The sequence below is a fragment of the Bombus pascuorum genome, chromosome 7, assembly GCF_905332965.1.
Source record: "Bombus pascuorum chromosome 7, iyBomPasc1.1, whole genome shotgun sequence".
NCBI lineage: Eukaryota > Metazoa > Arthropoda > Insecta > Hymenoptera > Apidae > Bombus > Bombus pascuorum.
Window position 1 is genome coordinate 9,679,181 of NC_083494.1, and position 25,669 is coordinate 9,704,849.

The 25,669-nt window shown below is 33.1% G+C and overlaps 5 protein-coding genes across 10 annotated transcripts; 2 read left to right on the forward strand and 3 right to left on the reverse strand.

The window, feature by feature from the left end:
• The first annotated feature begins 167 nt into the window (after positions 1-167).
• Positions 168-5,387, forward strand: LOC132908918 (probable E3 ubiquitin-protein ligase RNF144A). Its single transcript, XM_060963368.1, has 5 exons — positions 168-762; positions 897-1,466; positions 1,574-1,736; positions 1,810-2,132; positions 2,208-5,387. The coding sequence occupies exons 1-5, from the start codon at positions 739-741 to the stop codon at positions 2,442-2,444; spliced, it is 1,317 nt and encodes a 438-aa protein (XP_060819351.1). The 5' UTR covers positions 168-738; the 3' UTR covers positions 2,445-5,387.
• On the reverse strand, positions 4,651-10,515 carry LOC132908919 (activating transcription factor of chaperone). 2 transcript variants are annotated; one of them, XM_060963370.1, is made up of 3 exons: positions 10,354-10,515; positions 9,401-9,718; positions 4,651-6,008 (listed from the first exon to the last, which is right to left on the reverse strand). In XM_060963370.1, the coding sequence occupies exons 2-3, from the start codon at positions 9,621-9,623 to the stop codon at positions 5,149-5,151; spliced, it is 1,083 nt and encodes a 360-aa protein (XP_060819353.1). In that variant the 5' UTR covers positions 9,624-9,718; positions 10,354-10,515; the 3' UTR covers positions 4,651-5,148. The 2 variants fall into 2 exon arrangements, with proteins under 2 accessions (XP_060819353.1, XP_060819354.1); XM_060963371.1 differs by lacking the exons at positions 9,401-9,718; positions 10,354-10,515 and adding an exon at positions 7,497-8,503.
• Positions 10,516-10,991: 476 nt separating this feature from the next.
• On the reverse strand, positions 10,992-13,496 carry LOC132908922 (inactive hydroxysteroid dehydrogenase-like protein 1). 2 transcript variants are annotated; one of them, XM_060963376.1, is made up of 5 exons: positions 13,268-13,496; positions 12,441-12,657; positions 12,105-12,341; positions 11,607-11,950; positions 10,992-11,529 (listed from the first exon to the last, which is right to left on the reverse strand). In XM_060963376.1, the coding sequence occupies exons 2-5, from the start codon at positions 12,595-12,597 to the stop codon at positions 11,320-11,322; spliced, it is 948 nt and encodes a 315-aa protein (XP_060819359.1). In that variant the 5' UTR covers positions 12,598-12,657; positions 13,268-13,496; the 3' UTR covers positions 10,992-11,319. The 2 variants fall into 2 exon arrangements, with proteins under 2 accessions (XP_060819359.1, XP_060819360.1); XM_060963377.1 differs by lacking the exon at positions 13,268-13,496 and adding an exon at positions 13,009-13,193.
• A 675-nt stretch (positions 13,497-14,171) lies between these two features.
• Positions 14,172-19,460, forward strand: LOC132908920 (carbohydrate sulfotransferase 11). The gene is made up of 5 exons (XM_060963372.1): positions 14,172-14,315; positions 15,828-16,231; positions 17,494-17,781; positions 17,873-18,108; positions 18,570-19,460. The coding sequence occupies exons 2-5, from the start codon at positions 15,908-15,910 to the stop codon at positions 18,733-18,735; spliced, it is 1,014 nt and encodes a 337-aa protein (XP_060819355.1). The 5' UTR covers positions 14,172-14,315; positions 15,828-15,907; the 3' UTR covers positions 18,736-19,460.
• Positions 19,461-23,125: 3,665 nt separating this feature from the next.
• On the reverse strand, positions 23,126-25,637 carry LOC132908916 (sodium channel protein Nach-like). Of its 4 annotated transcripts, none has more exons than XM_060963366.1 (8): positions 25,150-25,637; positions 24,864-25,080; positions 24,531-24,788; positions 24,273-24,417; positions 24,105-24,182; positions 23,817-24,044; positions 23,579-23,745; positions 23,126-23,495 (listed from the first exon to the last, which is right to left on the reverse strand). In XM_060963366.1, exons 1-8 carry the CDS (start codon positions 25,445-25,447, stop codon positions 23,171-23,173), a joined length of 1,716 nt encoding a protein of 571 aa, XP_060819349.1. In that variant the 5' UTR covers positions 25,448-25,637; the 3' UTR covers positions 23,126-23,170. The 4 variants fall into 4 exon arrangements, with proteins under 4 accessions (XP_060819349.1, XP_060819348.1, XP_060819350.1 ...); XM_060963365.1 differs by having other exon boundaries at positions 23,126-23,323; positions 23,395-23,495; positions 24,864-25,637; XM_060963367.1 differs by having other exon boundaries at positions 25,154-25,299.
• Positions 25,638-25,669: the final 32 nt, after the last annotated feature.

Sequence of the window (25,669 nt, forward strand, 5' to 3'; positions counted from 1 at the left end):
TATTATAAATTATATGATTCTTAGAAATATAGGAAAATATATCAAAGCAAGTATAATTATGATTTTGCAATGTATGTATATCATAATACGAATGTAGCGACAATTTTTTCCGATATTGTAAGAAAAAAGTATAAGCAAGTGGGGGCGGAAGTAGTTAGTCGGTAATTTGTGTATACTGTTTGCAGTACTTTGTGACACAGTATATAAAAAGCCCGTGAAACTAGAAAAAAACTATAAAATCGAGCAATATTCTAATGGGATGATCATACATTTGCAAAGTTTGATATTCAAAATATTAATGGATGTCCATTTCTTTGAATATTAATATGTGTGAAATATTACGTAGCAATTTTCTTACTTTCGCGATATATCTTGAAATGACAACCACAACACAAATAACGTTTGAAGACAGGAATATTTTTCAACCGTTTTAGTAGCAATGCATAATCTGTTTCGAAGAATTTATTTTTATATAGTTGTTTGATTACCAGTTTTACCCTTTTTTCATTAACTGTTTCGGATTTTGATCTTTTTTGAAATTAAGTCAAGAATGTAATATGTCAGCAGATTTATGTCAAAATACAACTATATTGCAAAAACAGCAACTTCGCAACTTTCTAATAGAAATCAATATTCAATCACCTTGAGCTTATATGAAAGAAAACTCGAAAATGCCAACTAAGAGGATGAAACATGAAAAATATTGTAAAACTATGCTAGATTGAATGGATTGAAAATATGCAGTGCCAAATTGTTTCATGGGTGTGACATTTATCAATTTCATAATTTATATATATCTTCCATTACATGGCAAGTGCTGTAGCAAACTGTCTAAAAAAAGTCAGTAAGCATAGCTCTTGTCTGTAACTGGTAGTGAAATCTACATTGATAATTAGGGGATGCCCAGCCTACATTCGCTCGTCATACGACGAGCTCCACTGATGGATATGGGTACTGCCACCAGTTCTGTGACATCTGTCAATTCTTCTAATAAAGTTGCTGCAAGTCAGAAAAAAGTTGATAAGTCTAACAAACTTACTGGAGTCAGATTACCATTATTGCGCAAAGAAGCCAGTGTTATAAATCTTTCATTGACAGAGAGAACTGTAGTAGGAAAAGGAGTGGATGCACCTTTACTTAGACCTGAAAGTAGTGCAAGTTTGGAAGCTCGTGGTAATAGTTGGTTGAGTTTAGGCCCCACAGGATTAAGAAAATGTGAAACTACTGTGGGTTTAAGCACTTCTGCTTTAGAGGGCAGACCTATAAATCGCAGTCGAGTATGTTCTCGCTGTTCCAGTTTATTATCATTGGCATCTAGTTCCCGCTACAGTTTAGCTGCAGGCAATTTTGTTCCTGCAAGTTCTCAACAAGCACTTGGACGTATCTTTTGTAAATTATGTCTTGTTGATACTTCTTTTTCTAAAACATTTAAGATAGAAGGCTGTGGTTGTTCCTATTGTAAAGATGTATGTGCAAACTATTTTGATACATATTATCATAAAAAAAATTATTTAAAATAAATATATTTATACATACATATAGTTATTATACATATGTATTTTACATGTTTTAGTGTATGAAAGCATATGTTGAATTTGAAATTGAAGAAGGTGCATATGAAATTAGTTGTCCTGATGCACAATGTGAACATGGAGCAATACTTTCCATGAAGGAAATATCAAGTCTTGTTAGTGCTGAACTTGTGGAAAAACATCATAAATTCCGATTAAACAGAGGTGTGTAAATAGTACTTTACTTGCTACAAACATTAGTATAACTTAGTTTAACAATTTTTTATATGATATGTAGACGTATCCATGGATAAAGCACGTGCTTGGTGTCCACGTGCAGGTTGCGAAACAATATGTTCTATAAATGCTACTGGTTCAAATGGAACTCCTATTGGGCCAGTTCATTGTCCTAATTGCTCTACAGATTTCTGTTCTATATGTCGGGAATCTTGGCATACTGGTCCTTGTTCAGATATTTCCTTAGGTATACCATTTGATGGTGATCATATCAAATGTTGTCCTATGTGTTCTGTACCTATTGAAAAGGATGAAGGATGTGCTCAAATGATGTGTAAAAGATGTAAACATGTGTTTTGTTGGTACTGTTTAGCTTCTTTAGATGTAAGTAAATTTGCTTATAGCTTATAATTTTCTTAAAAAATACTTTAAATTTTATAAATGTATTGAATAATATAGGATGACTTTCTATTGCGACATTACGACAAAGGACCGTGTAAAAATAAGTTGGGTCACTCACGAGCATCAGTTATTTGGCACAGAACACAAGTTATTGGAATTTTTGCTGGATTTGGATTACTCTTGCTCGTTGCATCGCCGTTACTTTTATTGGCCGCACCATGTATTGTATGCTGTAAATGTCGTGTATGTGGTTCGTCTAGACTTGAACAAGAAGAAGGTGATACTGCAACGTAGGAAAACATTAAAAGTTTTTCAATATTCCTGTATAATTCCTTTCCACTACGATAAATAATTAAATTAGTGTATCCAATCAGTGCACGTAATTGGTGACTTATATAGATATACATTGAATTTGGTGCATCATAAATTGTATGACAAAAAATAATATAAAGGGAATATAATATCTATATTGCGAAACATTTAATTTTATAAGTGAAGTGAAATTTAATAATATTATGTTTTCAATCATTTTTGTGGATGTTACTTATAATCAATAATTATTTTCATTATTTCGACATATTGCAAACTTATGAGCTTAAAAAGGATCAATATATTTATATATATATTTATGGTATGATTGTTCTTATATATATAAGAAATTTACGTTTATTAAAAGCTACTTAATATCTAATTGATATTTAATAGTTACAATTTAAATTTTGAAAGCTAATAAGACTCTTTTACTGTTATCAGATTCTAGTAATATTTTCTCATTTTTAAAATGTCTATGTATCGTAAATACTCATAATTTTTGTTTATGACATTCCAGAAAATTATATTTATATTGCATTGGATTGACTGCCATATTCAAAATTGTTTTAAGTTCTTTTTTGTATGCATCAAATAATAGCTTGTTTCATAATTATTTTATATATATGTGATTTGCTGTTATAATTTTTAGCAATACTCAATATTCTGTTCATGTACTTTTACGCTTTTACTAATATATAAAAAAAGTTTTATGAATATATCCATAAATGTAAAATAATAAACAATGTATATCTATATCTGAATTCAGTAAAACTAAGATATGATTGTTTTAAAATCTTATAAATTGTTGATTGAATTGTAGACCTTTTTGTTTTATCTGTGCCACTTCGTTTAGATTGGCAAATAATTAATTGTATGTATATTTATTATCAATCTATATGAATCGTTAAGCTCTACCAAATTTAAAAACATCAAATTTACGAAAACCTGTGAAAATTCCATTATTAATATATACTTAATATATTTACTATTAATGATATATTTATAAATACCATTTCCCGATTTGAAGGGATATTATTCCGTGTGTGTCTTAAGCAATTCTTTGAATTGATAATAGAATATAGACCAAAAATAGTAAAAGCAGTATGTTATAATACATAAACAATAAAATTAGATTACTATAAAGCATATAAGAAGTCATCCAATTTCTGATTACAATTATATACAATAATACCAGATCTGTTAAAATATTCATTTTTGCCTAAGAAATTTGTCTATCTGTTGTGATGAATTTTTGATATAATTGGTATTACAATGTAAGAATGATTTTCCTCATTTTATATGTGCATATACATGTAATCTCATGTGCACAAATGCATGTACAATGAACTTACAGTGCATATACATATGTATCATACACAAAGTTAGCATTGCCTAATCATAGTATGTGATTAGTTAATAATAATGAATTATTAAATAAAAAATAAAATAGATTATGTAAACGTGCAAATTTCTAAATAGACATACATTTAAAATCTTTCTTGTATCATTGAGTATAACTGTATATAATCTGTATTTGAGCATGTATAACTGTGTATGTTATTGATTATGATATGTAAATATACGCATTATATATATATATATATATATATATATATATATATATATATAATGCATATATAAAAATACCTGTATCTGTGTTGGTGCAATTTTGCACAAAAGTCAGTTTAAGTCGAATATAAATACAAAATAAAGAATATATCAAATTAAAAACTAAATAAATGATTAAGATAAGTCATTTACGATTTATTAGTTGTACATTTTCGTATTACTTCTAATATGATACACAAGTAATTAATGTTAAAAAGTCATGATCTTCCTATAATTACATCTATATTCGTTTTATATATTATTTTTTTAATATATATCAAATATAATATGTTATTGTATTATTTTTTAGGAACGAAATCAATTAAACATCAATGTACATGTTATTTTTACTTTCATGTCTACTAATTGAAATGACGCACGGTTGGAAGGATTAATTAAAATTCAGTTTTTCTATTGTTTTGATTTTAGATATTGAATTTATATACATAGATGTAAATAGCAATAAAAGTGATTCTTTTATTTTTAGAATGATTAATATTCAAAATTAACGCATACACGCATTTATACTGTAGAACTTAATTTTATGTAAAATTTTAGGAAATTAACAAAACAGGGGCAATTTTGAGAATAATGTCAACATTTATTACACAATAACCCATTTATTATTTTTTAATACAATATTTTTTGTAAGAAAATTCAAAACTTGTTTGGGTTAGAATTGATTGGAATGAAACATTTGCATCATTTAAGATGCATCAAATTACAAATAGAATTTTTAGTAACAGCAAATTTCTACTCGAATGAGTTTCATAGGGCTGTATACTTAAAAAATTCTGTCATTATTTAATGCATCTTGTTTGCTAATTTTTAACGGATCGTGGATGAGTTGGAGATTTCATGAATTATACAATGATAGTTCTGTAGTCCTACTAAAAAGCTGTGATAGATCTTAGATTGATATTCACATATGTGGGCTAATTAAAGAAGAGGAAATAACAATCAGTAATCTAAGTCTATACACTACAACATATTAGTATTATTGTAAAGTTAATGTCAAAAGAATGATTAATAAATTTAATAAAAATGAGTAAATATAACTATAATAGATAAAAATAGATTATTTGATAAGACCTTTAGCTCTAAATAAATCTCTCATCAAACCCTTTAAGTACCCAATTTCTCGTTGTAAATCTGTTACTTGATTTTTCAGTTTTTCATTATATTCAGTGAGCTCACGTTCTTCACCTAATATATCTTTTATTTCTTGCTTTTTTTTCTGCCTGTACCGTGTTGCCGCATTTTTATTTTGTTCTTTTTTTCGAACTTTTTTATCTTCGATCGATGGACGGGAATAAGGTTTCTGACGATTCTTCGTTGAAGCACATGTAGATTGTTTCGCACACTTTTTTTCGGATTCTAAAATCCAATCTGGATCCTCAACGGAATCTTCCGATGAAATATAGCTACCACCTGAGCTAGTACAAGGACTAGATGGTGGAATATCTTCTGTATACAACCGTACATATTCGTCTACAACAGCTAAGTCATGTGCAACATCTGTGTTTAGTGGATCCTCTAATGGTACACTTTTTGAATGCCATTGTACAGGTACTTCATTTACATACGATTTTTCCTCTGGAACTACTATGTCATATATGGGTTGATGATTAGGATATAATGGTTGTACAGGTTGTAAAGTAACAAGTAATTGGGTATCCACATTTAATGGTTTATGTGGTGGAGGTGATTGAGGAGGTGTAAGTGTGGAACTTGATGAAGGGACTATTTGATGACAAGCTTCTACATCTTCCAAAACGGTTTCAAACTCTTGTAAGAGAGTTTGTGTGTCATCATGATGGGGAGGAGCTTTTGTAATTTCATTATATGTTGTTGTTTTGATTTGTCCAGTTTCAGCAACTGAGAGCTCCTCAAAAATAGGTAATTCTATCTTCTCCTCTAACCAATCTGAAAAAGGCTCTGTAAAAAATGAATCATTTTATCAAATACAAATAGATAACATTTAGTTTTATAATTAATTTATATGTACAAATAAAAAACAGAAACTGGAGAGAACAGATAAAAGTAAATTTGTGTTCTTTTTTTTTTTACAGATCTGAGTCATAGGAATTTTATATCAAAAATATTGATAGCATATTAAATTTTGATAAATAGCAGTATTTACATGAATTTATTTTATCAAATATATTTGTAATTTTGTGATCAAAATTATTAGAAAAATATGATGAAAGATGTTTCAAGCAAATATATTAACAACTTATTAATTTTCTGAACATGAAGGTAAGTAGATAAAAATTGAAAACAATACTTGTGTAACTTGTTAACTTAGAAGTTAACAGTACTTTTACTTGTATCTTGCATAAAGAATAAGTAGGAGTGGTACATTGATGTATATATAATTTCATGGACGTTACTAGTTTAACTAGAAAAACAAGTTCTTGATTTGCAATTTCTTTGGCTTCTAACACGACAACCAATACTAATACATTAGTAGCATGGTTATGTAGAGCATAATTGTTATCGAAGATATAATATACTTATTAGTAATGTCTAAAGGTATCTTCAAAAATTGAAAAAAAAGAAAAAAAGCCACTTTTTCTTTGAAATTTAAGTTTACAAATTAAATTTCTAAATAAAAAAATCAATGGAAAGTTTTGAAATGTAGTCAGATCCGATTTTCTTTGTTTGTCACATTTCAATTTTCTTGTTCAGTTTCCAGATAAGTAAAATTCGATTGTCAAGGGAAATATCAAAAAAATGTCTACATCAAAACTTAGTCTACAAATAAATCCTATCTCCTAATTCTTGTTGGATCTTGGATCAGAGTCTAACTTTAAATGTTATCTTCATTTAAATACAGAGGGCATGGGGTTAGATAAGAATGTCCTCTTTTTATTGTAAGGAGTTGTTGTAAATATTACTATTTTGCCACTAAAAAATTATAAAATAAAATAACTTTAAGTAAATTTATTCAAAAATAAATTCTGAAGTTCGATTTCTGGTTTTTAAAATAGCATAAATTATTCTTCATCTTTATATATTACCATGATAAAATATTAAATGATTTAAATATTTGGCATACTTCTTTTTTACGCTATATACTAAATATTAATTTAAATATAAGTCCGACGTTTGAGAAAATATTGTGTATAATATGAAAAATATATTTTTCTAAATTAAAAAGTTAGTCATCGAAAATAAAGTTACACGCGGTCAATAACGTTACAGATAATGTATAACTAAAGAAATTTTAAGTTATAGACGAATTTAACAATGTAGTAATTTCATAACAATTGTTTGTAGACATCGATAGATTCGATCCAATTCTGTTATTCGATTATAAGAACAATGTGGCAACAGCGTTCTGATATGCGTAATAAAGATATTTTTTCATTGGAGCGAATGCTAGAAAGAGAGAGGAAATGAAACAAGCGAAAGGAAACGTACCACTGTAACATATAGCAGCCATTATCACGTGTGTCTGTTTTCGCCTAAATTCTTATTTAAAAAAAAGAAAAGAGGAAGGGTATACATGTGTTATAATTAAATGAAATAAAAAACTGTTTTTTAATATATATGGTGGTTTTCGTCGACGTAGAGCAGCCAAGTCCACCAATGGGACGCGAATCGTACCGATTCAACGTCTTTTTACAAGTTTTTGGGAGTTGACAATGATTTCTCGGTTCCACGTGTAGCGATATGCGAACTGCATGCTATTATACAACATTAGCACACTCCAGCATCGAGAAGCTAGGCCTTTTTCTCCGTTCACTTTTAAAGGTGCCAGTATTGTTAAAATTCTTGTTCTAAACACGAATCTTTTTAACTATTATATACATATTATCCAGTTTCGTTGATTGTATTTCTTGCGATCAATTTGAATTATACGATCATGGGATACTACGCACTTCACCAAGCACTTGTCATCAATTATCGATCAATATGATCAATTAAAAATCACCATAAACGATGGTTTCAGTCCAACGGAAACTGGTTTGAAATTTAATATTTATCAGTTTATGTAGTTCGGAGTCCCACTACCGATCGAAACAAATATTGTGAGCACGTGCAATAGGCTAACGTATGTTATGAAAAATTCACATTCGAAATAAATTCGGTTTTGTCTTTTTCAAATGAATAATGTCTATAGACGTTTAAAACTTAAATACAATACAGTATATGATTCACAATAAAGTATTAAACAGTCAATTTTCTCGGCTGTTCAGATCACTGACACCGTCGACGACACACGCTTTAAATTATAATGAACGTGACAGATTCTACTACACTGAGAGAGACGGAAATCTTTCTTAACTCGTATAGAAAAACGATTTTAGCCAGACTATTGATAAATATAAAACAATAACAAAATGTATTAAGTTTGTCAAACGATTGAGTATCGATAGGAAATTGACTTGTAACGAAACTAATAGACAGAATCGTACGATCAGCTTGCAATACTGCGAGAGACCACTCCTGCTTATCTTTGGACTTTCCCCTCTGACGCCCCTACTCCAACACCGTTAAAACACACGTCATTCCCCTATCGGCCTTCAACCAAAGCCGTTTGTATAGAGGTTAACCAGTTTGTCCCACTCTCCTTTCCAGAAAAAAAGAAAGGAAAATAAGATACATGGTAGAGGAAGTGAGAAGAACGAAAGCGATAGGAATACATTGACAATGCAGCTGAACAAAACGCTAACATTTAATTTCTATGCTTTAAGTGCACACAATTTTGAAAACTACAGGACACTAGTTTAATAAATGCATTGGTTATACGGTTTATATATATATATATATATATAAATCAATTAGAAATATTCGTTCACAAACCATTTAATATGTAAAGATATATAATATGTACCACAATATATATGGTTCGTTTTGGACATAGCATATTACAGTAATTTCAGACTTATATCAATTCTACTTATCCTCAAAGTAATTTAAGCATAACAAAGTTTAAAATACAGTTGAGGAAACATGCATATCTTAAACCAATATATAGATCTCTATATATTTTTGCTTGCAAAATATGTGTTTTTTAAGTACATAGTTTGATGTTTATATAAAACAATTTTGTCTTTCCATTATACTTAAAATGAAAGTTGCAGTAGTTTACATTGTACTGATTGTAAACTTGAATTAATAATTATATTTATGTTTAGAATGTATATGAATCTAAAAAAATATTTTGATATATTAACTGATTACAAAAATGAGACGTAAGATATATGAGCAATATGATCCTAAACTTTTAATGTTTCTAATTCATTTGTTCATAAATTAATGTGTATAGGCTTATTACAAGGTCATTACAGTTTGTAAGAATTTTATATGAATATTCTTACCTTCTTTAATCCATTCATCTAATTTTTCCAGAAGTTTTGTAGCCACTTGTGCACGAGTAGGATGGTCCTCATATGCAGCAGATGTAGCAACTTCTTTAGTAGGATCTACAGATTTATCATCAAATAAAAACCAATCATCTTCAAGTTCATTCGACAGTGTCCCACTAGGGGATACTGGCTCGAACTTCCATAGCCAACTCTCTTGGTCCTGATTGGATGCCATTGTCGTTATAATCCCAATCAAGATGTGTTAAAAAAAGATGAAAAGAAATTTGTGTCGGCTGTGCGACGTAGCTCAAAATGAGCGCCATATTGGCTCTGTAAATATTAAATATATGTATTAAGGATAATGTAAACAAATACATATGACAAATTGAATAATTCTGTGTTATTGAATGCATTTTGTTCCTTATTAAATATTTCAAGTATGATATAAGGGAGACACCATATTATTTGAAATTTGAATTGCAAATTTTAAAACAGAAAAAAGTAAAAACATAATGGAAACATAATGTGACATGAAAAATGAATTATTTATTAATCGTAGGCTATTAATACAATACATCATTTATACACGTAATTGTATCGTTTATTCGTTACATAAGTTAAAAGTAATTCATAACCATAAAATATATCTATAAAATGTGAGAAAAAGGACCAATTACATCTTCATGACGCAACATTAGATCATGTCATCTGGCCAAATTTTTTGATCATGTTTCGTGACTTAATCGTGCCATAACCTGATTTTGGAACGTAATGTGTAATAATAACGTAACATTGAGGGGAAAAAATGCATATTAGTTGGTGAAAGGAGTGTTTTTTAAGTTTAAGCAATCTATGGTGGTCTCGGACCTCGGGCATGGATACGATTCACAAAATGGCAGACATCGTACAATGATCCGAATATCGAATACAAAATTAGTTTTTTTTGGATGATAAATATTACTTACTCCATGATTAATTAGTCGTGTCGGCACACTTGCGTGTGCAAGCTGTTTCGTGAACTACTGACTCATCTTGCTCTCGATGCGAAATATAGAAAATATTTAAACGTCTTTCCTTTGTGACACATGGATGGCGAATGAGCGTCTCTTTCGGAGAATTTGACCGCTGAGGTCACGTGATTAGGGAATGCGTACGCAAAGGTGCTCAGTTTGAATCATTTTCGTGGATTTTCTGCGCAGGTTATGTCACTACAATATCGTATATTTTCTCTTTTTTTTTTACTTTCTATGCGTATCGTTATAATTATTGCTTTGATTTGATAGTATCATAACTTTATATATAATTATTAATAATTTAATGGTAGTTTTTAAATGTAATATAAAATACATTACAATTTAAATGTTTTCGTGGTAAATTAAAGAAATTGCGGCTTAACGATTTATAGGAAACGTGTTATCTCTCGATAAAATATGTTTACACGTATCTTTTTATATCTTTTAATTTATAGTCATTAAACTTTATTATTCGAAAAAGAAATACGATTTAAAGCAGAGATTGGGATGGCAAGTCTTAAGGAAAATGTAATATAAATGGAGAATGAAAGGGATATTTTGTAATACATGACATGAATAACGAACAGATATTTTCAATTTGATAAAAAACATTTATTATGTAATCATACTTTCTAAAACACATTTATGAGTGGTTGTTTCGAAATACGCGGGAATTTTAATCCTTGACAATGAATTTCATATTCCTCCATGTGATTAGTCAAGTAATTAATAAAAAATCATATCAAATACATGAAATAATGATATTTCTTTGCACTTCCTACATTTTGTACATCGTGTAACTATGTATATTAGGATTTAACTTTGTAACTATTATCGAATATACATATAATTAAATTTCTTTATCTAATTAATAATAGTACGGAATTGTATCTTTGACTACTACGCATTGTCTGGTGGTTAGTTACTTCTTTTCTGCTTGAAATAGTCATTCCTTAAAGACTTATTCATAAGCATTCCAAATATTGTTCGTGTTTGTACCGGTACAAGTAGTACAATGATCTTTTGAATCCCGTGGCTCCAATAGCCAGTACTGGAATTCGTCTTTCCAAGCGTATTAATCGCATTTTTGGCATATGTGGTCGTACTGGGAACAAAAATACTAGATACCTGTAACGTTATTAATTAATTATAACCATTATCTGCAAATTAATTTACTTATTTTCACGTATTTATCTTCGATTTACCTGTAATCGATCGCTGAACGCGTTTATCTTTGTATTTACGAAAAACGGGGTTAAATGCTGTACAGTTATACCACATTTGGAATATTCGGCTCCGAGCGCCTCAGAAAAGCTTTTGATATAAATCTTTGTCGCTGCGTACACGGTCATTAATGGCAATGGTTGAAATGCCGAACCAGATGATATGTTAACGATAGCACCTTTTCCACGTTTTTGCATTTGTCCGATGACTATTCGTGTCATTAATGTAGTAGCTCCAACGTTAATATTGATGATATCCCATAATGTGTCTTCTGGGACTTCTCCAACATACATCGGATAACTATACTGCACGCCTACGTTGTTTACTGCAATATTGAACTAGCATTATATGTATAACCAGACGAGCATTACGTTAACTACTTCCAATAGATAAATATCATGTTGCGTAAAAAGTAAAATTTATAAACGGATTCATAAATGTAAACAAAATATGCATGAAGATAAGGATGTCTCAGTTACCTAAGATACCGATTGGAATATCTTTCAGTTGTTCTGCAAGCTTCTCAAAAATTTCTTTGCCTTTGCTGAAATCCGCCACGATCACCTCTACTTTGATCGTCGGATTCTTTTGTATAATTTCATTTTTTGTTTTCTCCAGTTTCTCTAGAGTACGACTGATTAGCACCAGGTTTATTCCTTTTGCAGCTAACTCTTTTGCGTAAGCTTTGCCAATCCCATCGGTAGATCCAGTTACGACTTAAACGAAATATTTCTCAATATTTGACGAATAGATATATATTTGAATATATATGTGAATATTTGAATAATTATGTTATATATTTGATTAATTCTTACCTGCCCAATCACCAAACTTTGCTTGTAGATCGACTGGTTTCGAATTAATTATCGGCACGAGGATCTCCCATAGTGCACCACAAATTCTGTTGACAGAATTTGCAAACAACCAAAACACCAGCACGATGACGAATATCCAGAATGCAACTTGTAGCATTTCCCTTTGAAGTAATTATCTCGTTTTATAGTTTCGATCAAAATGATAGGAGGTTGTTATCTGCAAAACATTTTATGTTCTAATTTAAATAAAATCGAGAAGATTGACCATATCAACTTTTTATACGAAAAGATAATTTCGATGATGATGAAGAATCTAAACTATTAGTTCATCAGTTTATATATATATATATATATATATATATATATATATATATATATATATATATATATAAAATATTTTATATATTAATTTTCCATATGTAGAATTACATAATTCGCGTTGTTAATGTGTCATGTTATCTAAATCATTGGATTGTTCTATTTCTCGTAAACAAATATGATAGCAATAATATGTTATGACTATGGTATGGTATGATTTCCACGAAATTCCAGTTCTGCTTTTTCTCACTGGTTAATATATAAAATGGACGATAATCTCTTTAACTCCTTAAGATACTTCGTTTTATTTATCTTTAGACAATGGTTAGGCAACAAAGAGCGAAACGAGACTGAAGCTACTTGTGATAAGTTGACGGTATAAAAGGCGACTGAAGGCTGAACACTTTCTCCAGTTGCAATAAACAACATCACGTGACGAACCAACAAGTGATTATAATTCGACTCCTTACGCGAACAAATACAAAATGATAGAATTATTTCTGTTTTACCTTCTCTGGGCGACTATTTGTCGTCGACTCATGCTAGATCTGTCGGTAGAAATGTGTTTGGTCAGAACTCTTGCATTTTTTATGCATCTCATTAATTTTTTATTCTTTGTAATTATTGATCACATATTCTTAGATTGCAACGAATGGAAAATCCTAAATGCTGGTAATTAGCAAGGTTGAAATCATTATTGCATCTATTTATATACCTTCAGCGTTAATTTTTTTTCACCTTAAAAAAAACGATTTGTATATGAAATAGTCAACAATTTATATTATGATTAAGATTATCCTTTTATGATATGCATGTTTTCTATACCATGTAATTTTTCTATGATTATCTCAACGAATTTAGAGAAGCTTAATGAAGAGAAATAAAATTTTAGTAATTATCTACCAGACGAATTCGTGGCGACCTCAGCCTCGGAAAGTGGGTACACAGGTGACGAAAAAGGATCGCCACGTTTGCCAGCGAAGAAACGAGGATGGAACGTAATAGACGCGCGCGCACAGTTTCTTTCACTTCTACAAACTGGCACCACGTTCCATTCTTCTGTCAGGCGTTAGAGTCAAGGCAATAGCCGTTTGTCCATCGTATCGGTTCGATCGTCCGAAGTATTTCATGTCGCGTGTCTGCTTCGAAATCTTCGGCGTTTCTAGTGACTTTTCGCGCCACGCGTTTGTCATCGATTAATTAAATTAGATTAAAAAATTTGACTGGAGGTGGACTCAGCTAAATGTAGGTTGTTTTATCTAAGAAGCAGTTTATACGCGATATTTTTTGGAACGAATTCCTAAGAATTTTGGGAGGACGTTCGATAAAACTTTTACGAAGGTGCACAAGTCAGCTAAACATGCCACGTAGAATTTGGCAGCGCATGGTGACGCTTAACAGGTGAGTCTATCTCATCTTTCGACCATTCGAGGACGATGACGCGTGTTCGAGTAGTTTTCCGGCTCGAGACTGCTCGCGTGTTCGTGTTGACAGTTAAACATGACGAACATCGATACCTCGTGGCATCGATAATTTTTATTGATGCAAAAGATAAACGTAAGTATTTATCACTATGGTTCTTAATCAGAAGGAGGATTCGCACGATACGGTCAAGAACGAGTTCCAATGCCATTGCATAATGGAATACGAGATTCGATTGGTAACGTCGTTCGATTATTAGACCGCTTTATTGACGTAATGAATTTTTAATGTCTATTATTCCTTCTGCAGCATAGTTCACTTTCGTATTTTAGTCTCAATCGATATCATGGTCGAAGGTTATCGAGAGGTTAGCTCATTTATATATTGAATGAGTCTCGTTTGTTTGCCGTTAATCCTTCGTTCATAATTACTTGGATAAGGAAATTTCGAAATAAATCTAACGATAATTGTTAGAATGATTGTAAAAATGTCGTCTATTTGTCTTTATGTGGTCTTTTTGACGTTAAGAGTTGACGTTAACAGCTGAAGCGTCACCGATAACTAAGGATCAGTTATAACGGGCAGAGTAATTTCATAGTCATGAATATCGATGTCTCCATTCATGAATCAAGAAGATATTTAGATCAGGATGCTTTTTTGCATGAAACTTGTCAATTCCCATAGTTGTTATCTTAAACCTTTGTAGGATATTACAAGTAAAATGATAATATAGAAAGATGCCATACGATGATAAAATTATCTTGATCAGTGCAAAATATTTAATTTTTGAGCAAAAATTTATTATTCAGTCTATCGAGTATTTTATTCAATTTTTATGAATACAGTGTCGTTTTATAATGCTGTCTACTTTTTTATTCCATAGAAAATCGTTACATAACAGAAACTGATACTCTGTTATTATAATCTATTTTTGAACTTACATACTAACGTTTAATAAATTAATCTAAATTTAATCTTTGCAAAGAAATGGTGTCATGGTCTAACAGGGATGTGTATGTATTATGAAATTTTAGAACAGGTCTTCTCTCGAGAGATCGGATGAATTTTTTCTTCGCGGAAAAGTGGTTTAGCTTCAAGTCGTTTCGAATTAAACGTAGCCCACTTTTGCAGCTTGTTAAAGGAGTATGCTCTAGATATCTAGATGTCAAATGTACCGTGCGCTGTCCATTCAGAACCGGCTTTAAAGGACTTTAGTCGGAAAAGAATTCGAAACGGTGGCGCTTGACCTGATTATCGTGTCTTTTGGATTCCGGTTACGATATAGATCGTTCTATGCTTCGACTGCATTGATAATTATCGAATGTGTTTAACTTATTTCTTGTTTTCTTTTTCGCAATGGTTAAATAATTCGTTGAGTTTGTGCACGATTTACGAATAGCGAATGCATGGCTGGAATCGGGAGAATTGACACCAATGACGTTTAATTGAAGTAAGGTGGCTGAGCTGCTGGTATTTCTCAAGCGATTAAAATTGACTCGGCAAAGCATATAACACGATCGCGAAAGCAAACATTTTACGTACCTCAAAATAACATTCTTTCATTCTTTTTTCTTTTCTTTTTCTTGAACGATGTTTTCAAACGTAAGAAATTCCGTTTGTAATGGAACGTATTTTTGAACTTTACAGGAACATTTGAACAAATAAAAAAGCTTGATAAATAATTCTATGTCAAGATAAATCAATGTCCCGGGTGGACGGAAAGGACGATGACAAAATGCCGTGTCTGGGGGACAGTTCTGCTTCTTATCAATATTTCAAGTTTAATGGTAGATGCGAGCGCATTTGGGGGACGCACTTCGACGGACGATGAGAAAAGAAGATCCTTCGAGACGGAGGATTCTGTATACTCTTGGACAGGACCAAACGCCCTGGCGAGATCCGCTTTGGTGGAACGTCAGGAGAGATTACAGTACAATTGCGAGGAGATCTTCGAAGACAGAGACTCTCCGAACGAGGACTTGAATCCAGAATCGTTTAGGAATATTCTCGTCGACGAACAACACGAACTTTTATATTGTTACGTTCCCAAGGTACAAATAAATTCTAAATATAGGAAGCAAGAAAAGGAGTAGGTGATTTTATGAAAATAATATTTTAGCCAAGAATCGAAAGAATTATGAAACTTTTTGATAGGTTCCATTTAAAATATGGATCGTGGAACTTTTTTTAGAAAATGTTTTCACATTATAAGTTTCGATGAGAACAGATAAAAAAAAATTCTTGAAAAAAAAGTTTTAATTTGGATAGAGCTTACAAAATATAAAAATAAAGATTTTTCTATAACAAGAAGAGGTATTTTATTCATCAATATTAAATCAATATTCATTAGTACTAAAAGGTTCTCAATTAGTGTAACAAATACCATCCAATGAATAGTAGTACAACAATATTAACTAATTATTACAGTTATACTCTGAATATGTTATTTATTTATTTATAATATTTGTTTAAATTCAATTCGATACATTTATTTGTAATGAAAATAACAGTTAGGAAGGTAAGAATGTTACTGAAAACATACATGCTATTGACAGATATACATATATTATCTATATGTATATTATATTATAGAATTGCTATGTATTTCAGATTATTTACATTATAAAAAGGTCTTATCTAGGTATTATTCTTGACAAATTCTCTCTTCTGCTCAGTACTTATTATGAAATTATTAATTACTTATATTATGATTTTCATATCTTTTATTCAATAAACATATGAATAATAATTATTATTATTTAATAAAATTAGTACTATTATTAAATATAATTAGTACTAAATAGTTTATTAATTTTATTTATCTTATGGATATTTTTTAATACACGGTTTAAAATAGCTTGTTACCATGGAATTTATATTATACATTCAAAAATATACATTCCATTAAAACATTTTTTAAAGAAGATTCCAAGGATAACATGTCTTTCCATAAAAACTCCACGGGAACAGATATTATCTTAAACGAAACATAAATTTGAGTAGAATTTTTTTTAAAAACGAAAGAGAACTTTTTCTTTCGATCCTTGATTTCAACAGATTCATAATGTTTAACAAAATATCACACATATCGTTCTTAAACATAACTAATAATAATATATTTTCTTGATCTTTAACAAAAAGCTTGATTTCTCTACAATACTTCCAATAATATTGTTCTTCAAACATATTAAGTAAGTAACTGGAAATTGTATAGCAGAGTGTTTTACAACTCGTACACGATCATTACGAACGTTATTTGTTATATTATTGTGGTTCTTTTGTTTCATTTTAAATCGACGGATTCGTGTATCAGGTTGCGTGCACGAACTGGAAACGAGTTTTGATGGTGGCCACGGGGAAATGGCCAGGTAATGATCCTATGGAAATACCTGCTGATCAGGCGCATTCTCCAGGTACCTTTCAAAGGCTCACCAACTATACCTTGTCCGAAATAGAACGAATGTTGGCAACTTACGACAAGCTGATCGTCGTCAGGCATCCTTTGGAAAGGTTGCTGTCCGCCTATAGAAACAAGCTGGAGGCGAAACACGAAAAGAGTTCGAAATACTTCCAAACTCGTTTTGGGAAGAAGATTATCAAGGTATCGCTTGATTTTTGTTTCTTTTTCCCTCTTGCCTCGCATGAGAGAGATATCAAAGGAATTACAACAGTGAGAACGTTCTTTCTTGCAGAGGTACAGACAAAACGCCACTGTAGAATCGCTGAAAAATGGTGATGACGTGACATTTAGAGAGTTCGTACAATTCGTCACAGATGATTCGTCGAATGAGACACGAAACGAGCACTGGAAGCCAATTTACGAGCTTTGCCATCCATGCCTGGTTAATTATAATCTCGTCAGCAAGTACGAGAGCTTAGTCGAGGATGCCACGGAAGTTTTGGAACGGATGGGGGTCGAGTCAGTCAAGTAAGCGTTTACTTTATCCTTGTATAGATCCGATATAGATGAGCGAATTTTTTCGTGTTAGTATTTCACGCGATTATTACACGCGAGAATATTTCACGCATAAACATGACACGCATGATTATTTTACGAGAGAGCATTACACGCGCTAGCATTCCATATTCATTCCAGCAATCTATTGGATTATATAAGAAAATATATATACTTTTTAGGTGTTTATTTGTAGAATTCAATTCCTAGCTAGAAATATATGCGATATTTATTGAAGTAATATCGCGTAGTTGGCGCAATCAAAGTGTCAGACTATGAATGTTCATTCCTTTCAAAGAAATATTCCTACTTAATCCATTACTTTCTATTTCGTTGCTATGTGTATATTGTTCTTTGATCAACACGCGAAACAAAATCGATCGTTTGCATCGATACTTTTGATTCTGATTAATCAAAATTAATTATTTTTATAGTTTCCCAACGAAACCAGTGAACAGTGAGCCAACCGCGAAGAAACTAGAAAAGTATTATTCTACGTTGACGTACAAGCAACTTCGAAAGTTGGCAGATTTGTACAAATTAGACCTAAGGCTGTTCGATTATTCACTGGAGGACGTGTTGGGATTCTCGTTGGCATGACTGAATTTTCATCGAGGATCTTTGTGAATAATACGCTTCAAATTATGAATAGAGATGCGCTAACGGTTAGATAGTTTGGTATTTGTTCGTTTCCATATGTTCTGTTCTCAATACTATATGCAAGCATGACCAGTTCGCGTGCGGTCATTTGTACGGGTCTTTCCATCGTATTTATGCTCGTAGTTATTAATTAATCAATTGAGTCACAGAGAACGATGCTCAAGCAGCATCGAACCGGTTGTTTCACAAATCTTTAAGATAGCCGCTAGTCGAGCAGAGAGATCTTTTTCCTCCTTTGTCGTTGCTCTTATTTTTAAAACGCGCGAAAGCCTCCGTGCCAAGAATTTAAGGTTATAAAAACCGGTTGATAGATTGTTTGTGCCAATGAAGCAATTGTTGATAATTACTTTCGAGAATGATCGTGTTTATAGGTTATAGGTTAAAAATTAAATATCCGGATGTTATTGATGCAAATGTCACCTTACTTATGTAAACACTTAACAGAAGATCTTGTGGATTGTGCCTTAAGCAAACCTGTAACAGAATTCCCGCCATATTTGTGTACCTACGTATGTTAGTAATAAGGATACAAAAATTGTACGACACACATTCCTATAATTAATCAATTTTATAGCGTATACTATAAGTTACCACCCAAGCCTCTCTTTTTACCGATACACTATTGTAATTTCATCGCGAGCGAAATAAAGAAATATTTTATAAAATTGTGTGATGTCCTACATGCTACATATACACGTGGTAAGACTAAAGTGTAGTATTAGTGTGTATTTGATAATTTATTGATTGGTACCTTGAGAAATATTAAGAAACATAGAAATTGATGAATTAGGTGTGCCTCTTGCAAATATTACGTAAGTAGCTGTCCAAAGTTTAGATCGGATTTGTTTGCGAGCTTTGTCCATTATAAGGTTAATGTTTGATTTTCAAGTTAAAATTAGCCGAAGGTCTGGAAATGATGAACGACGTTAGCGTACATTAGCTAAAGAGGAACTGCTCTGCGTAGCTTAATCAAATGTTAAAACTACGCGAACGGGGTTTCGTCGGAGATAAAAATAGCCCTAGCCATCAATCAAATCGAAAGACTCCTATCTACTAAACGCTATTACTCAGGAAAGATCGATTAGAAATTCTCTTTATCTCTTCCATTATCTTTGTTCTCTTTAAGAGATTGTTATAATTTTGAAAGAAAACAATAGATCGTTACGTTGGAATATTTTTGTGAATCATCAATGTTTTTTCTTTTTTTACGGAAAAACTTTTATATTTTTGTTATACTTCGTCACGTGGGAAATACCGTGGCGCCAGCACGTGAATTCTGTCAACATTCCAAATTTGACGCGTAGGCGGGAATAAGTTTCGCTTAAAAATAAGAGTTGATTCCTTTTGGTTTTTAGTATATAGTTAAATGACATCGACCGTTTCTTGCGACGTGTTATAATTAAATTAACGCCCCGACGGTGTACGGCTGGTTTGTGTTATATTGGCCGTAACGCTGATACGCACGTTTACGCACTTGCCATTTACGTTGCGAGCCCTATTTAATGCATCAAACCATTAGAGCCATCTGTAACTTGTACAAAGATAAAATCAGTAAGAGTGATTCATTGATAAATCATTCAATAAAGAAAAAGAAATAAAAAGACTGCGGAATGTTTTGTACGTAGAACTGTGGATAAATCTGTATCTTCATTTCTTCTGACATTCTTTCTCAAAAGGTGTATGAAAGGTATATAAAACACTTTAAATCAAATATTTCTTAGAAAAGTTGAAAATTTGAGATATTAGAGACAATGTAATTCATGACGTATTTTAATATTTCAGGTTTAGTTAATTTCTTACATTGCCATGATGCTTCTAAGAGACCGTTGACTCTTAACTATTCGTGATCGTCACCCAGATGACCTTGAACCCTTGAATATCTTTACGTCGATGATGATCGTGAATCGATTCGGAACATTTTCCACCGAAGTTGTATCCGATATTCACGATGCTTAATATAACTCGAGGTGGCGGAACTCGTTGGTTTCTCACCAGTAAAAGACGGTGGTGGGACCTCGGCCTACCAATCCTGGATCAGATGTTATAAGGGAAGGTACAACGTGTCGGTATTCGCGATCGAATTGGTGGGGATTTCACACGGTTCCTGGAGGAATTTCGGGATCTTCGTTGTATCGTGAATCCTGCGTTGAGTGATCTAGTCGGAGATCGTACGCAAAGTGGCGCGGTGCTTGGTTATTCGTCTCGATCGTTTTCAGATTTCATCGTCTGACTCCAACGTTTCCGGTAATCAGCCGGATCTTTCAGTCGTCGAGCGAATTTTTGAGGGTTTCGTGATCTTTTTTCGAACTTTCGTTTAATCGATCGATTGACGGAAGAGTCGCCAGAAGGAATAAAAAAGAAATACTTAACACGACGATTAATATTTTGGGTATTGATATTTTGAGTATATGTATATCGTGATTACACCTGATATTGATTTTTCCTTAGTGTCGTGAATCATCCTCTGTGAATGCCAAAAAATGCCACAGGCAGCCCACGAAACGAAAAACATCTTAACCACGTACTTTATATTGATCCTCTTGCTGATTTGCCTCTGGTTGTTGTACTCGGGATTGTTTTAACTCTAGAATACATTCCTCGCCATGGTAAGTTCGCTTGCGATTATCCCTTGTAGACAATTGCTACGTAACGCCTGCTTTCCATTGTAGTGATCATTGAAGTCTCCGCAACAATGGTGCTCTCTGCTACTTTACAACAAAATCTCTGCTTCGTAGTAAAGTGTTGTATATTATCATTTTTATTTTTATTGATTTTAGGAGTGAAGTAAGAAGCACGAAGAGTATCACACACGTTCGTCGATAACCAGATATCCTTGATAGATCTACTATTACTCAGGATATGCCAGATACCAGTTTTTCCTTCATCCAATTAACGACTGCTCCCTCTCCGCGTCGCATTTGCGACGATACCTATTTCAAAATGAAGGAGACAAGCGTAATCCACTTAAGCTCTTTCAACGTTCTCTATGAGTTTCATGTTCGTCTATCCTTTTTCCCCATGATTTTATGTATTTCACGGACACGATAATTGGACGCCAAAGAGATAGTTCTATTTCTAATAAAAGGAATAGTCAAATTTAAGGTAGTTTCGTCGGAAACAAGGGCGTGACTGTACTAGTACGATGATCAAAGGGACCCGTATATGTTTCTCTCGTAAATTTGAAAAATTGTACCGCACAGGGACGACTATCGGGGCTGGTTACACACGTGGAAACGCGTTCGCCCGATGGCGAGCTAAACTCTGTGTGTAAATGTTGGAAACCAAATAAAGAGAGAAGAAATACTCGGCCGAAAAATCGAGGAAAAAATATCGAGTGCTCGCGCGAAGATAGAAAACATCTCGGGGTATACGGACGATGGTTAAGAAATACGTGGGTGTTAAGTCGAAAATAGCGACCGATGGTTCCAGCTCTTTTCGTCGCTACACGACGGTGGTAACACGTCCAATGTACAGAAAACTAAATCGGTATTTTCGATAGCACTTCCGAAAATAGACGATATGAACACATCTCACCTATCCTGAATATTTCTACGGTATGAACGCGTCCACGCGATACTGACCGAATTTCCACGGTCATTACGTAACTTATTCGCTGCTATTTGTCGTGGATCGTGTTACCGATTCTGCCGTCGATTTCGAGTGTCTCGAATATTTTTACTTATAAGTAGAATATCGTTAAGGAACGTTAATCGCCTTCCCTTCCTTCGATGTATCACAACGAGAAACATTATCCTCCGCCTTTCCTGCTCCTCCGCCGTCGAATAAACGTACATTTTCCTATCTTTCGTCGCATAATTTCACAAAACTTTCCGCCTTAGATCGCTTTCAAAACGTTCCTATCGTATTACACGGCCACGACGAGAATTAATTACGCTGGCAGGCAACGGGGGAAGCGTGACTTCCGGTTTCGACACGGATCGAGACAAGTACGCCGCACCGAGACAGCAATTAACCATCCTCGCTCGTAATCCAGGAATTCGTAGTTCTTGGGTCTGTTGATTAAAGGTCTGTCCAACTAAGTGACATAATCACAAGGATAAAACATCAAAGCGAAAACACGGCGTGGCAAATATTTTTACTGGTCGATGGGTGGTAAACGTTGCCTCCGTTGGCGTTCCAGTAATCGCTCGAAATAGATCTAATTGCTCCAGATTCTCGCTGACTACGTGTGCTGGTCTGAGTTACACAATAAATCGCGTGTGGAATCCACGTAACGAATCGTTCGGTCAAATTATTAGCTTGGGTATCGGAAAAATCCACAGTTTCGATACAAAAGTATTCTCGCAGGGAGAGAGAACGTTGCTAGATCTGTTCGAGGAATTTATTGAGATTTAATAAACACGTCGGCGACCGTTTACAAAGACCTCGTTGGTTGTGTGGTCTGTTTGAACCTCGTGCCTCTTACGCGCGAAGATTGCGCGACAACATAGGTAAACGAAGTAAACGATTTCCACGACGCTGAGGAAGCTGCATCCAAGGAACAAGCTAAAGATTCCACCGACTGATGCTGAAACGTAAAATAGCTTTTAAAGAAACTTATTTTAATGACAAAATGACAAGAATGTTTAAGCTCGGTACCTAAGAGATAAGTTTTGTCGGCGGCTGATAGAGTTAGCAGCATCTGGAAAGTTTGCGAATACATGTAAACTTTAATCGCAGCACCTTTGTCCGTCGTATTCCTGAAAGTGAATGCGCTCGAAATGAAAAGAAATGTCTAAATTAAAATTTAGAGAATAAATTAATAAATGCGAATTTAACTCACGGGAAGTTAGCTTTCGTCAGAGATATCAAATTAGGGGAATTATCGTAGATCATGTTCTCGCACGGAGTCCTGCAAGAGCAGGTGAAATTCTCGTTCTGTATGTCTTTCACGATACTTATCAATTTCGCATTTCTCTGGATGCATGGCAAATATTCTATCTCGCAACGCTAAAAATCGATCGAATTGTAATTGTGAAGTTCGCGTTAAATATCTGTTTACGATAACAGAATGTATTTACTGAGATGTTGTAGGATTCAGCTATGTTGTCGTAGATGAACGGTAAGCATCCGCATAACTGTATCATGGCTTTGACTCTACAATTTGCGTAACAATTCGAGTAGCGATAAACAGAAAAATATTCCAAAATGTTCTGGTCCTCCGCTATGCATACGGGGACTAACTGTTTCTCCTTATTACGATGTTGAAGTCCTGCTGGCTTTTGAATGAGTTCCGGTTTTATGGCGATCTACAATTCATCGATAATGCATTCTAGTAATCTCTATCTGTTTTATATCGAATAAATTACCTCCAACTCATGGTTCATTTGCAAGGTGTACATATTAGTATTAAGACCAGGATAATCCATTCTGTGATGCACCAATACCTGGTAAGAAAAAAAAAAGGGGGCGTGAATAAATTAATATTTTTAAAAATTCGACTTAATCGATCGTTCCGCGAAGTTGTTTTTCCATACCACCATGCCATTACTATTCACGACTCTCGAGGAATTACGCATGTCGTCTTGGGTGATCATGAACATTTCTTTATTGAACACGAGCTTTAAGCCGCTCCACAGTCCAAAATCAGCGGAACTCAAAGGCTTCGGTTTTGGTTGTCCCCTTTATATTATCCAGAAGGAAATGATCTTGGTTACATTAATTAAACGAAAGAAATCATTCTAGTTATATTAATATAATTTCTCGGACTTCTAGGATATTATCGAGATACTTGCTTCTGGGATCCTACGTAATTCTCAAGAAGATAGTTAAAGGAGCAACATAGTCCGTAAGAACTATACGAATGTTTAATGGATTTAGTGCAATCTATGCGTTCCGTACTCCACCAACACGATTCGAACATGTCCTCGCAATTGATTAGAGTTTTCACGAATCTTGCCACGCTCCACTTATTGGCATCCAAAAATTCTTTTAATTTGTCCATTTGTTTAAACTCTTTATTCACATACGGATGAGTTATAAGATGTCCGTAGCTATATTCAATTTAAAATTATTTTATTTATATTTCTTGATGTTTCTTGATAATTTTGCTTGATATACATACGCACTTTAACATCTCTAACGCGAGTTCTCTGCTCACGTTCTTGGGTAAGATGGAGTTCTCCAAAATGGCCAGGCGTTTCTTCAGAGGAATTGGTATAGATGGACAAATGGTTACAGCAGGAAATGGCGCGCGGAATATCGGGGCATCGAAGGTTTGTATGTACGTATTGGTCGGATTCTCGTTGTAACGACGTAAAAACTGCATTAACATCAAGCTCAAACCTGAAACGAGACGCGCATTTAATCGCTTGTACCTTTTTTGATGATGTACCTCGAAGAAATGACAAGTACAGACGAAACAAGTTAATATGGTAAAGGCCCATAGGATTTTCCCAAGAACTCCGACTTCTATATTCGTTTTACCGAAATATTGCAAACCGTGTACAGAAGTGCTCTCCAGGTAATCTGTTAAAACTTCTCGTGGTGTTGGATTCTTTTCCTCTTTCTTCGTTGATTCGGTTACATCCTTCGTGAGATCTGATTTGACGTTCACATTAATTTTAGCAATTGATTGTCTTAGAATCGTGTCATTATGCCTTGTATCGAGATATAAGAAGTTCCGATTTTGGTTGTTGAATATTTTCGACATGGTTATCGCTGTACTTTTACGGTTTAACAAGTTTTCTGGGTATGTTCCTACTTGATTGTGGCCTTAGTAACGTTTACGAAGCGATACTGATTCTTGAAATGCAGAATAATGCGTTTTATCGTTGCACGACAGGATCGCGTGTCTGGTGTTCATGTAAATTATTCACTAACTATTTGAAAATTTAATAGAACATGTACGGTGTGGATGCTTACCGATCTTATC